The 14,985-nt window shown below is 39.1% G+C and overlaps 1 protein-coding gene across 1 annotated transcript in view; it reads right to left on the bottom strand.

The window, feature by feature from the left end:
* Positions 1 to 14,985, bottom strand: part of SMARCC1 (SWI/SNF related BAF chromatin remodeling complex subunit C1) — a 179,511-nt gene that overhangs the window by 39,328 nt on the left and 125,198 nt on the right. Inside the window, exons 22-24 of the mRNA XM_082637961.1 lie at positions 5,873 to 5,928; positions 5,050 to 5,164; positions 4,219 to 4,373 (exon numbers count right to left, since the gene is read on the bottom strand). Coding sequence (XP_082494087.1) covers positions 4,219 to 4,373; positions 5,050 to 5,164; positions 5,873 to 5,928 — 326 coding nt within the window. The remainder of the gene's footprint in view (positions 1 to 4,218; positions 4,374 to 5,049; positions 5,165 to 5,872; positions 5,929 to 14,985) is intronic.

The following is a 14,985-nucleotide window of genomic DNA, read 5'->3' as shown; positions in this document are numbered from 1 at the left end:
GCGTGTGAGTGAAGCCATCTCAGGCTCTCCATAATAGCCCAGGCACGAGAAGAATACCCAGTAAACTAGCCAACGCCACACAAAGCAGAATTTTTCTAGTTGAGTCTGCCAGAATTTCTCACTCATAAAAATCATGTGAAATCATAAAATGATTATGATTTTAAGCCACTAAGCTTCATGGTAGTTACACAGCAATGGATAAACTGGAGCAGGAATACTGCTAATGCTCATGCTATGGATTCTTAACAGATCTGGCAACAGTGATGACCAAGGCCTTCCAAAAACAGGGCTATAGAGAGAGCCCCAACTCTTCACATAATGGCTTTATAGAACCTAAGAAGAATAAGATGGTCTGGGACTGTGACACAGATGACGTATGGAATGTGGGAGAAACAAGCTAAAAAATCATTAATGGTAAAAAGTAACTCAATCGGGACAGCTATGTGAACTTTACATAAAAAATCACGGCTTCTAGCTGGTAGAACAGAAGTAGTTTCTATTTAGTCATTTAAGGATGGAAGTGAACAGGGCTAACTGCAGGCAAAATGATCAAATAGGTCAATTCTTCCTTCTGTCCCCTCTCCGCAGTATCATCAAATAAAGAGAGATGGCATCAATGATCAATGCGTATAATGCAAATCAATTCCATCAATGTTTATCTGGTAAACCGTTGTGACTAAAATGTACAATGAAAATTTTCCTATCTCAAGAAAGAAGTTTAGGCATAAAGGATCAAGTTATGAGGTATTTCTGAGAGTTAAGAAAGAAATCTTGGGGCTTCCCTGGTGGCGCAGTGGTTGAGAGTCCGCCTGCCGATGCAGGGGACACGGGTTCGTGCCCCGGTCCGGGAAGATCCCACATGCCGCAGAGCGGCTGGGCCCGTGGGCCATGGCCACTGAGCCTGCGCGTCCGGAGCTTGTGCTCCACAGCGGGAGAGGCCACAGCGGTGAGAGGCCTGCGTACCGCAAAAAAAAAAAAAAAAAAAAAAGAAAGAAATCTTCCTGTTGCTCCAGAACTAACACCCAGTTACCATAAAGACAAACCTTGTTTTTAAAGTATGTGGGCATGGGGTGGTAGTAGAAAAAATCTGAAGGAAATGTCTGTGTGTTCTTAAAAAAATGTGATTTCTGCTATCTTAAAAGAATTGAATCCTACTGCTGCTGATAAAAGAGGACCTATTCTACTTTCTGGAGTTTCTAAGTTTATTCCAGCAGTAGTTCTGTATTCTTACTTCCAGCTAAACCTAGATGGAAGGGATGGAGAGCACCCAGCCAACAGTGCTCCTTTTCACACCCACATACCACTCTTCAGGTGGGTTAGTCCACAGCTTGTCAGTAGCTGGAATGAAAAAGTGGATGTGATACCCAAGAGCTCCTCATATGGCAAGGGTGGGGAAGGCCAGACAGCATGCCCACCCTATCTGTTTTGGAGCTAGATCTAGAACCTCTAATTACCACTCCATGTCAGAGTGTGACAAACAATTAAAATGTATCAAGGAAAACGCTGAATAACAAAGCTGTTTATAGATTGAGAAGAACAAAGAGAGAATAAGAGATAACTTGGATAGGCTAGATAAGTTGTACTAATTACAGTAATTTAAGCGAATTCCTTACCCCTTAATTACCATGTAGTACAAAAATGATTATGTGTGCTGTGAAATGTATCAGATCCAGCTATAAGTGGCACTGAACAATTCATGTGTGCCAAGTCATGTAGCATGAGCATGTGAACACTTTCACAAATCAGTGGAAGACATAGGTGTTCTGAGAACGAAGACCCAAGTTCCCAGTTATTAGAAGTAAGATTGAGTGATGATGAGGGAGTAGAAATTCAGTGACCTGGAAAGAAAATGTTCTTTGGACATTCTTCTAAACCTTGCATGGACTATCCAAGGGCCAGGGCAATTGATCCATAAAAGCAGTTTCTCTGCAGTGAAGGAGTCAAACAGCTGTGGCAAAGTGGTCAGTGGTACACAGTATACAAACTTTTGTGCCCAAAGCTGCACATATTAACAGCTATGAAAACATGAGGAAGCATTCGTAAAACTTTTTATGGTAATCTACCATTTTAGTTCCTTCTTTGGCAACTTACAGTGAAGCACGCATAGTAATATAGAGAGGAGAAATAATGGGAAGGAACAGTGAGAGAGGCGTGCTCTGTGAGGGGGAGGGTATCCAAAAAAGCCCAGCTGGAGATGGGAGAGGGGGGGCAGTTTGTCTGGTAGAACTGCAAGAAACAGTTCAGGACAGACAGGCAAGAAATGACACTTGAGAAGTGAGAAGGGTCCCGATCATGAAAAACTCCCAAATTCCCTAAGGAGATCGAGAGAGAGACAGGGAGGTTATTTAAGAAAGTATCATGCTCATATTTGTTTGTTTAAAGATTCTTCTGCATATGATTCCTTTCATATGAAGTCATGGTGTTAGGAGACAGGCTAGCATCTACTCCTGAAGGGAATCACAGTAACTGGAAGGGACGTGAGGAAGCTTCTGGTGAGCTGGTAAGGTTATGTTGCTTGATATGGGTGCTGTTTGTGAGTCTACAGGTGGGTTCAGCCTGTGAAAACATTCATTATTTGTAGACATATATATCTACTTATTTGTATATTAAGTTATACTTCAATGAACAATTGAAAAACAAAAAAGATTACTCTGGCTGATGAACAGAGAATGGGATGAAGGAAACAGGCAATATATGATGGGGTGCGGGGGTGGGAGGGCCTGGGCATTATCGGATGAACTAGAGCACCAGGAAGGATCTGGTGCCTGAACAGCTATGGAAAATGAAAGAATGAGAGGAGTCAAAAGTGACTTGAGTGAAGACTGGGTGGATGGCTGTGCTATGCCCTGATAAAAGGCATACAGGAAGGAAGCCCTCCTGGCTTCCAGCTCCTCATTTATAAAATGAGAAAATGTGCCCAAGACAATCCTTAAGGTCTCTGATATCCCTGATGACAGTATGAACAGTAAGAACTTGGATAGCTTAGAGACAATGAGATAGCCAGGAGTCCAACCTGGCAGAAGACAGAGACTAAAAAAAATGCTTCCAGTGAAGGAAGAACAAAACCAAACAAATGTGAAACAACAGTCAGACTGGTGTCTATATCAGTATTCATTTAAACAAGAGTACACCTCATAAATTCCTAGAGGTTGGGGGTGGTAGAGGATAGAAAATACCTAAAATTGTACTTAAGAACCATGAAGATCAGGAGGCATCTTTGGAAGAGACTGGCTAGTATGATTATGCAGAACCTCGATCTACTGTGAAGTAACATTCAGCTGGGGTATCTGTCTGAACTGACTCAGCAAGACTGTGACCTGTAAACACCCCTCCCCGACACAGTCTGCATCTACGTCAGACGGGTAGGCTCTCAAAACAGTAGTCTTATGGTTTGAACTGGGTCATCTATGGATCTGTTATAAATCATACTACACAGATTAAACTCCTGGAGAAGTAGTTCACAGCAGCCAAACAGTCTGGGGGAATTAAAGACCATGAAAAACATCTTTACCAATGGATCAAGAACAGCTCAAGATAAAACGATTAGCTATGTTCTAGTAACCACTGCTTGAAATGTGGTGACCTATAATGACAGGAAACTACTTTTGAGGGTAAAATAGAAAAGGGGTAAATAGATTTTTAAAAACTTGACATATTCATGCCTGGAATGCTTTGAAGTGCTAAATTAAAACAAAGCAGGGAAAATGACATTCTCTTTTCTTCTTAAATATGTTGGGAAGCCAATACTATGTTATAAATAGAGAAAACCACCCCCAGGAAAGCTGGCAAATTCAAGAAGAAAAAGAGCTATTTAGGTTCCCTCTCTTTCAGTCTGTAAGAGGAGGGTGAAGTATTTATACAGGGAAACAGATTTTTGTCTTAAAAATTACAAATACTTCAATCTGGTAGAAATTATTGGAACTATAGTCCAAGACACGTTCTGCAGAGAGACTTTAAATTCTGCCTTCAATCACTGAAGTCTTCACAAGACTGAAGGACACAATGAATAAATTGAAGGCAGTCACCTTTTAGGATCAAGTCTGCTATTTCCACCATTCTCCTGCCTGTGGAATTCCTAACCGAGAAATGTCACTCAAGCAAATAGTCATCTCCTATGGGGTGCAAGGCTCTTTATACTAAATGTTCCCAAGAACCTCAAAACAATACAGTCATTCACGGCTTAAGAGAGCACTAGGAAAAGAGCTGTCAGGGGCAAACCTTGGCTTTGGTTGCAGCTGAGGCGAGAGCAGCTGCTGCGGCTGTGGCTACATTTCCTTCAGAAATTTCATGTTCTACTTTCTTCTTCCCAATATCACTTTCTCTTTCTTTACAAGTATCAGTGAGTTCCTTGTTCTCTTCAGTCTCCTTTTCTTCTGGGGGGGAAAAAAACCAAACCAGAAAGCTTTATTACCAGTGTGCCCAGTCTCAATAGGCCATCTTACTTCTCACCTCTGCCACATGATGAACTAAGACTGATGCTACAAAGAGATCTCAGTGCCTTTTGCTTCTTAAGATTTCTACTGAACCATTCCATGCATGTAAGTCTGCTTCTATTTGAGATGGATGTTCTAAATAGTACACTTTGTCTTTTATTTCTCTAAGTTCTCTGTGTAGTTCCCTTGAATATAAAGGAAAATTCAGGGGAACTAAGCCCTAAGACCAATATGTTTGCTCATCAGTCAATGAAATGCTCTGGGAAACCCAAGGGTCTGAAGAAAATCAGAAGCTGAGAACAGAGTACTTCTGCAAGTCTTTCGAGTCAGGCAGGATGGGACACGCCAGCAACGGACTGGAAATAAAATGGCAGGTCTGTGTGGTGACTTCAGTCACAGCTGAACAACTTGTTTGTCTATATATCACTGAAAACAACGTAGCCACTAGCATCAGCACTGGTACCTAAGTGCAAAATAAAACTCAAATGCATATTTACTGTTATGTTAAGAAACACGTAATAAATGAGGGAATATTTCTACACAATTTAACTGCCTACATTTCTCCAGTGCTTTTACTGTTTTACATAATAAAGTCCGAAGAGTTTCCTCAAATTACCTGATTTGGTATCTTCACTAACTTCACTATCCTGTTCTTTCTCACTATTTTTTTCATTTTCTCCATCTTGAGCTTTATCACCTTCATCCATTTCATTCTCCCCTTTGTTTTCTGCCTGAAAGGGTTACAAAAGAAGAGGAGAGAGAATGAGAAAAAAAATTGTCCTTTTACAAGTGATATTATCTTAGAATAACAAAAGGTTCCACTATTTTTGGGAAGAAATGGACTTCAGAAAGGTCTTGGAGAGAAAAACTGGAAAAGAAATTAATAAATTCAGAGAAATACCACCTTTCACTACCCTCAACTCCTGAGTGCTCACGAGACTTTAAGTCTCCAAAGCACAAAGTCCCCACCCTCTCTGCTATAAGCCTAGGGATACAGTGTCCAAAGGAATGTCAGTGGGACTCACTTTCATTATTTACTGGCTAAATACTAAATAACTAAACAAACAAACAAATAAATAAATGGTTAGTTGGCTAGAAGGACTAAGAGCATTTAAAATGCACAGTATTGTTTAAACAAGGTCCTACTGTATAGCACAGAGAACTATATTCAGCAAAGAACTATAGAAAACTATATAGAACTATATAAAACTATATAGAAACTACAGAACTATAGAAACTATAGAACTATATTCAGCAAAGAACAAAGAACTATATTCAGCAAAAACTTAAACCAGCAAAGCCCAAATGGCTGATAGAATCACTTATAGTCCTCTGAGAGAGACCTAAAAGATCAAAATAAACCCAAACTGTTATGCTGTGAAAGGTAGTGCTCTCTGGCTTGCCTGTTGTGGGAGAATTCAGACAGACTGATTTTTTACCTTTTCAGGCTGCTGACCATCAGTATCTGTTTCCATTTTTTCCTCCTCAGCTCCTTCTACAAGCAAAGGAATAAAAACAAGTAGTAGTACAATGTGGGGGAAAAGTAAAAGCTATTATAAAGCTGTGAAAGTGTCTGAAATACCACCACACACAGTAATACGGACAAATCTCACAAGCATAAGGTTGACATAAAATAACACATACTGGGCTTCCCTGGTGGCGCAGTGGTTGAGAGTCCGCCTGCCGATGCAGGGGACACGGGTTCGTGCCCCGGTCTGGGAGGATCCCACATGCCGCGGAGCGGCTGGGCCCGTGAGCCATGGCCGCTGGGCCTGCGCGTCCGGAGCCTGTGCTCCGCGACGGGAGAGGCCACGACAGTGGGAGGCCCGCTACCGCCAAAAAAAAAAAAAAAAAATAACACATACTTTATGATTCTACTAATTTAAAGTTCAGAAACAGATGAAAGTAATCCGTGGTGTTAGAAATCAGGAAAGTGGTTAACCAGGAAAGGGGTGGGTTCAAGAGTGGCTTTGGGGCTTCCCTGGTAGCACAGTGGTTGAGAGTCGCCTGCCGATGCAGGGGACACGGGTTCGTGCCCCAGTCCGGGAGGATCCCACATGCCGCGGAGCGGCTGGGCCCATGAGCCATGGCTGCTGAGCCTGCGCTCCACAATGGGAGAGGCCACGACAGTGAGAGGCCCGCGTACCGCAAAAAAAAAAAAAAAAAAAAAAAAAAGAGTGGCTTTGTGCTAAGTGCCGGTAATGATCTGTTTCTTGATCTTGGGGCCCTTTACATGACTGTGTTTAATTTGCGAAAATGCACTGAACTGCCCACTGAGGGTTTTCATTTTTCTGTATGCATAAAAATTAAAGTTCAAAAACACCTTTTAAGTAAAAAAAGGCAAAAATAAAAATAATTTATTTTTAAAGATACTTAACAAGTTATATATATTGAGTCAGTCAGATACTAGAGAAACAGTGCAGAGCTAGAGATTCACTGAACCTCAAGAGCATCACACTCTGGCTGGGGAGGACATAAGCCAACAAGCCCACTGTGTTTGTGTACAGATAAGACGCTGTGGGAAGCACAGAGGGTATGGCTATCTCAGTCAGGTAAGGATTATAATTGCATGAGAATTTTTGAGGCAGACATGGCTGGGAGGTGGGGGGTGGGGGGTGGGGGGCGGGGGCAGTGGTAGTACTTGTATAGAGAAGGACATTTCAAGGAAAGGAGGCAAAAAGACTCAAGGGAGTAGGGGAAATTTAAGTTGTGGTGAGACTAGAAAAGAGACAGAGATCAAAAAGAGGGAGATAATGCTGATAGGCGCTGTATAATGAAGAGACCTGAATGTTGTGCTAAGGAGGCCTTAAATACATCCTGTAGATAAAAAGTTAACAAAGACTTAAAAACAAAAACATGATACAATCAGATAAATATTTCTGGGTTTAGAACTTTATACATAAACAAATGTTTCAAACATAATGAGGGTTTGTTGTGGTTTTAAATAAAAACATTCAAGTATCCTATAGCTTAAATTTTATATTGTCCTCATAAATTATAAGGCCAATAGCATTTATACTCAATGAGAATATTTAAACATATTAAACAACGATGTTTAAAACTAACAGTGTTAAAGTTACCAAATAGGAAAATCTCTATTTTTCCAACTCTTAAGAATAGGATCTTCTTGCTTCCAGAATTACAGCTGAATAGGAGCTCCAAAGGACATGATATTTTCAGACATCATGAATCTCATATCAGGTAGAAGAGCTTTTAAAGATCACCACCTTCCCCAAAATGCCCAAGGCCTACAGACCAGAAGTGGGACCAGAGTGTGGAAGTAGTGGGACAAGGTTCTGATTATTTGGGAACTTGAAAGGGAAAGATTGCCTAGACATATTTGCTTCTAATACCTCACCATCAGGAAGTTGAGCCCATGGACTAGCCAGCTGCAGGGCAGGAAAGGAAGCCTAGGATTCCTGCATAGAGAGACAGCCACAAGGATGGCCAATGTGATCTCAAGCCAGTGGCAACCCCTGGCTACCTGAAAAAGCAGCAGAAGCATCCTCTGCAGATAGTTTTTCCAATTCCAATTTTAGCCAAAAAGACATCAGAGTAATAAGCTCAACAAAGAGCAAACATCAAGAAAGAAAGCCACTAAGACTGAACAGAAACATTAATCAACAGATTCAGAACCTGAGGACTGCCAATATGAGATCTGTCAGACCCTCAATCTAGTGTAGCTATGGATGCAATGTGTAGAGAATCATAAAGATCTCCCATCAACATGAGAGTATTAGAGATGATCAGAAATTTAAAAAAACAAAAACCCAAAAGATAAAAATATTTCCTAGAAATGAAGCCAGGGTAAACAGATTAAACCAGATGAAGAGAGAATTACAAAACTGTAAAACATATCTAAAGAAAGGATCCATATATAGAACGGGACAATGGGGAATATGGAAACATGGAAAAAGATATGCCAGGCAAAACCGAATCCAAGGAATGGCGGTAGCCTTTCTGTGGTACTGTAAGTCAATATAGGCATTAAGAATAGAGTATTCCTCCCTGGTGGCGCAGTGGTTGAGAGTCCGCCTGCCGATGCAGGGGATACGGGTTCGTGCCCCGGTCTGGGAGGATCCCATATGCCGCGGAGCGGCTGGGCCCGTGAGCCATGGCCGCTGGGCCTGCGCATCCGGAGCCTGTGCTCCGCAACGGGAGAGGCCACAACAGTGAGAGGCCCGCATACCGCAAAAAGAAAAAAAAAAAAAAAGAATAGAGTATTATTAGAAGTAGACGGTAAAACATAATGATGAAAAAGGTTTAATTCACCAAAAAATTGTTAACTTTTTATACTTCTAGGAACCTAATAAGAGTGTCAAACTATATAAAGCAAAAACTGACCAAGTGGCAAAGAGAAAATGAAAATGTACATCACAGTAGGGAATTTGAACAGACTTGTCTCAATTAAGACATACAGTGGATAGTTCTAACATATACATGTAGAATTCTACACCTAACAATTAGAGAATATATACATATTAATTTCAAGCTTACATGGAACATTAAAAAAAAATACTGATCACATCTTCCAGTACACACACACACACACACACACACAAATCAAGAAAAAGTTTAATCCATTCTAAAAAAAAAGAAAAAAACACTGATCACATATTAAGCCATAAAGCTAGTTTTTACAAATTTCAAAAAGTCAATGATATACAGACTAACTTCTCTCACTACAATGCAATGAAATTAGAAGTTTAAAATATAAATTTCTCTGTGCTTGGAAATATAATTTTGAGAATCAATAAAAATAGCACTTAGGAGGAAATGTAAATGTGAAATAAGCCTTCTTATTTTTACATTAGAAAAGAAATAAAGGTTCAAAGTCTACAAGCTGTACATCCTTTTTTTTTTTTTTGCGTTACGCGGGCCTCTCACTGTTGTGGTCTCTCCCATTGCGGAGCACAGGCTCTGGACGCGCAGGCTCAGCGGCCATGGCCCACGGGCCCAGCCGCTCCGCGGCATGTGGGATCTTCCCGGACTGGGGCACGAACCCGTGTCCCCCGCATTGGCAGGTGGACTCCCAACCACTGCGCCACCAGGGAAGCCCTGTACATCCTTTTTAAGAAAATAGAAAAGAAAAACAGAATATAGGAGGGAGGGAGAAAAAAATTACAAGAGTAAAAAAAAAAAAATCAAAGAAATTTAAAAAATAGAGTTTAAATATATAACAGAATCATATATCTCTTCTGTGACAGATCAAGAAAAGAGATGAAAGGCACAAATTAATAATATTAGTAATAGAAGAAAGGTCATAACTATTGATAAAAAAGCAAAGGTCAAAAAGGAAGTTGACAACAACCTACTGAAGAGGTGAAAATACTTGCAAATAAGATGACTGATAAAGAGTTAATATCCAAAATATATAAACAGCTCATACAACTCAATATAAAAAAAACTCCAATTAGAAAATGGGCAGAAAACCTGAATAAACATTTTCCAAAGAAGACATACAGATGGCCAATAGGCACACGAAAAGATGCTCAAAGTTGCTAATCATCAGAGAAATGCAAATCAAAACCCTAATGAGGTATCGCCTCACACCTTTCAAAATGGCTCTCAACAAAAAGACCACAAATAACACATGCTGGCAAGGATGTGGAGAAAAGGGAACCATAGTACACAGTTGGTGGGAATGTAAATCGGTGCAGCCATTATGGAAAAACAGTATGGAGGTTCCTCAAAAAACTAAAAATAAAACTTCCATATGATCTAGCAATTCCACTCCTGGGTATATATTCAAAGAAATGAAGACACTAATTCAAAAAGATACAAGCAACCCAATGTTTGTAGCAGCAGTTACTTAACAGTGGCCAAGATATGGATACAACCTAAGTATACACCAAAGGATGAATGGATAAAGAAGATGTGGAATACACACACACACACACACACACACACACACACACAGGAATATTACTCAGCCATAAAAAACAATGAAATTTTGCCATGTGGATGGACTTGGAGGGTACCATGCTTAGTGAAATAAATCAGACAGAAAGACAACTACTCTATATTATCACTTATATGAGGAATATAAAAAATAAAACAAACTAACATAACAAAACAGAAAGACTCACAGATATAGAGAATAAATTAGTGGTTACCAGTGAGGAGAGGGAAGGAGAGAGCGGTAAGACAGGGGTAGGGGATTAAGAGGTACAAACTATTAGGTATAAAATAAATAAGCAACAATGACATATTTTACAGTACAGGGAATATAGCCAATATTTTATAATAACTATAAATGTAGTATAAGCTATAAAAATATTGAATCACTATGTTGTACATCTGAAACTAATATAATATTGTAAATCAACTATACTTTAATAAAACAGTGTAAGTGAAAAACTTTAGGCCAAATAAAATAGAAAAATTAGATTAAATGAACAAATTATTAGAAAATTTATTTACTAAACAGATTTGGGAAGAAAAAGAAGTATACTAACAGAAAAACTGAAATAGTTTAAAAAAACAAAAACACCACAGGTTCAGATGTTTTTACTGGGGAATTCTACTTTTTAAAAAAATATATATATTTATTTTTGGCTGCATTGGGTCTTCATTGCTGCACGCAGGCTTTCTCTAGTTGCAGTGAGCAGGGGCTACTCTTCGTTGAGGTGCACAGGCTTCTCATTACGGTGGCTTCTCTTGTTGCGGAGCACGGGCTCTAGGCGTGTGGGCTTCAGCAGTTGTGGCTCACAGGCTCTAGAGCACAGGCTCAGTAGTTGTGGCTCATGGGCTTAATTACTCCGCGGTATGTGGGATCTTCCCAGACCAGGGCTCAAACCCATGTTCCCTGCATTGGCAGGCAGGTTCTTAACCACTGTGCCACCAGGGAAGCCCTCTACCAAACTTTTAGGCAAAAGATGATTATAATCTTCATAAACTTTTCCAGAGAACAGAGAAAAGGGAATACTTTCTAACTCATTCTGTGAGGCCAATATAACCTTGATTCACAAAATCAGATACGGACAACAGATAAGGAATATGAGAGGTCACTAGACTAAATCTCATTCATAATCACAAATGAAACACTCCTAAACAAAATATCTAAAGACAGAGAACAGTAGTATATAAAAAAAGGCAATACATTATGACAGTAACAGAAGAGTGATATAACATTAATATGTCTATCAACTTATTTGCTCACACACATAAAAAGTAATAAAACTCAGTATCTTTCATGACAAGCTAGCTTTCATGACAAGGGCTAAAAGGAAAGTTCCTGTGCCCCCCAAAGATTGCTACTGATAATCCTACAATAAATGTCATTCTTCATGGAGAGGTGCCTATAGTATCCCCTTTAAAATCAAGAGCAAGACATGGATACCAGTATTACTACTTTCCTTTGATACTGCCATAGAATTCTTGGTCTAGGTAGTCGATAAAGAAAAAGAAATTAAAGAGGGCTGGAAAGGAAAGAAGAAAATACTTGTGATTTGCAGAGAATAAAACTATATACCTAGAAGAATCTGCAGAAAAGTTATTAGAAATGACAGCGTTACAAGGCAGTTAGCTATAAAATTAACATGCAAAATCAACTGCGTTTCGATATGCTAACAAAAATCAATTCTAGATAAAGACACATTTAAAAAAAACTTGAATCATCTCCTAATCACAACACAAAAAGTGTCAACCATAAAACAGAAGACAAAACTCTATTAAAATCAAGGACTTCTTTTCATTGAGATGACAAAAAGAACAAGTAATAAAATGAGAGAAAACACATGCAGCACAGCAACTAGAAGATTAGTACATCAGATTTATAAAGAAAAACATAAATACTATAGAAAAGTAAGTAAAAGACAAGAACAGTTATTTTACAGAATGACATATGACCAGTAAATTTAAGATACTCAAATTAGTTGTAAGAGAAATGTAATTTAAAACCATAAAAGAACATCATTTTACACCTGCTACATCAGCAGAGTCTAACACTAGGAAGGTGTTGGATCAAGTGTTACTGGTCAACTTTGGGAAAAAACTTGGAGTTTCCTAAAACAGTGCTGCTCATGTTCAAGGTTCAGTGTTCCAAAATGTTCAATGCTCTTTTCTCCTTTCCTTTATTAAGAAACCTACTTTATGAAAAAATGACAACTGAATTAAAGAGAGCTTAGTGATGCATACTTCTTAACTTGGTGTGGCAACTGGTCCACACTTCAAGTAGCACTGCATCTAAGCAAAACCCTATATGTGTACACTGTGAGGCGTGTACAAGATTGTATGTACATGCATGTTTGAAATAGAAAAACAGGAAACAACCCAAACTGTCTGTTCAACAATAAGAGAAGGGATAATTAAAATGAGTTATAATCACATACCAGAATATCTTACAGCAGTGGAAATAAATTAACTATGTTTACATGGATAATGCAACTTCATGAATAAATACTGAAAATATAATAATACTGAGTTAAAAATAAAAGTCTTAGAAGTATAAATCTACCATGTTTTCTAAAGCTTAAAAACAAACAAAATTATAACCAACATATATTAAGTACATCTTTGTGATTAAAAATTGCTTATGGGCTTCCCTGGTGGCACAGTGGTTAAGAACCCACCTGCCAATGCAGGGGACACGGGTTCGAGCCCTGGTCTGGGAAGATCCCACATGCCGTGGAGCAACTAAGCCCGTGCACCACAGCTACTTAGCCTGCGTTCTAAAGCCTGCGAGCCACAACTACTGAGCCCGCGTGCCACAACTACTGAGCTCGTATGCCTAGAGCCCGTGCTCCGCAACAAGAGAAGCCACCGCAATGAGAAGCCCACGCACCGCAATGAAGAGTAGCCCCTGCTCGCCGCAACTAGAGAAAGCCCGCACGTAGCAATGAAGACCCAACACAGTCAAAAAATAAATAAATAAAATAAATAAAATAAATAAATATTAAAAATAAAATTGCTTAAAATGTAGTTGAACAATATTAAAAAATTCAGGATTCTTAGGGCTGGGAGTGGGAAGGGGAAAAGATTAGGTAAGAGGGAAACAGAGAGAAATTACTGGTAATATTCTTTTTTTTTTTTTTTTTTGCGGTATGCGGGCCTCTCACTGTTGTGGCCTCCCCCGTTGCGGAGCACAGGCTCCGGATGCGCAGGCCCAGCGGCCATGGCTCACGGGCCCAGCCGCTCCGCGGCATATGGGATCCTCCCAGACCGGGGCACGAACCCGTATCCCCTGCATCGGCAGGCGGACTCTCAACCACTGCGCCACCAGGGAGGCCCTACTGGTAATATTCTAATTAGTTCAGATGAAATACGTAACATGCATTAAGACACATTAAAATATAACAATAAAATGACTTGAACAAAAAACCCAAATGCAGATGGGAGTTTTTTTAAGCTCCCAAACCTCACAAGTTACTCTTTTTTTTTTGAGAATCATACAGGTGTTTTATTTATTTATTTTTAACATCTTTATTGGAGTATTATTGCTTTACAATGGTGTGTTAGTTTCTGCTTTATAACAAAGTGAATCAGCTATACATATACATATATCCCCATATCTCCTCCATCTGGTGTCTCCCTCCTACCCTCCCTATCCCACCCCTCTAAGTGGTCACAAAGCACTGAGCTGATCTCACCTCACAAGTTACTCTTAATTGAATGTGCATTAGGCCACCTTTGCTGAGTTAACAATTACACACTGAATAAGTATTATGTGGGAGAAATGCACAGTGTACACACATAGGGTTTTGCTTAGATGCAGTGCTACTTGAAGTGTGGACCAGTTGCCACACCGAGTTAAGAAGTATGCATCACTAAGCTCTCTTTAATTCAGTTGTCATTTTTTCATAAAGTAGGTTTCTTAATAAAGGAAAGGAGAAAAGAGCATTGAACATTTTGGAACACTGAACCTTGAACATGAGCAGCACTGTTTTAGGAAACTCCAAGTTTTTTCCCAAAGTTGACCAGTAACACTTGATCCAACACCTTCCTAGTGTTAGACTCTGCTGATGTAGCAGGTGTAAAATGATGTTCTTTTATGGTTTTAAATTACATTTCTCATACAACTAATTTGAGTATCTTAAATTTACAGGTCATATGTCATTCTGTAAAATTCTGTAAAATAACTGTTCTTGTCTTTTACTTACTTTTCTATAGTATTTATGTTTTTCTTTATAAATCTGATGTACTAATCTTCTAGTTGCTGTGCTGTGTTTTATTTTATTACTTGTTCTTTTTGTCATCACAATGAAAAATATAATTTTTTAATAAAAATAATCTACATTTGAAATAACTAATCACAACCTATAGCTCTGCATTCTAAAAAGATAACACTCTCTCTCTATTTTAAGGCAAGCCAAATTTGATATCAGCTCTTTAATTAGCTATGATTCCAAGATGAAGAGTTACATAATATTAATATCTATTCATATAATGATGGTGCAGTTACAGACAGATCCTCTATAAGGGGGAAAATCTCCGACTTTTAAGGAGATGTCTATTAAGAGTTTAATTATGAGTTGTGTATTTCTCAAGATGCTACGTGGAAGAGTATGTAAAGTGTCTTCTATCAACATTTTTTTATAGCTGCTATTAGACA

This window comes from Mesoplodon mirus (genome assembly GCF_964341445.2).
Source record: "Mesoplodon mirus genome assembly, chromosome: 12".
Lineage (NCBI taxonomy): Eukaryota > Metazoa > Chordata > Mammalia > Artiodactyla > Ziphiidae > Mesoplodon > Mesoplodon mirus.
This window is presented reverse-complemented; position numbering and strand designations above follow the sequence as displayed.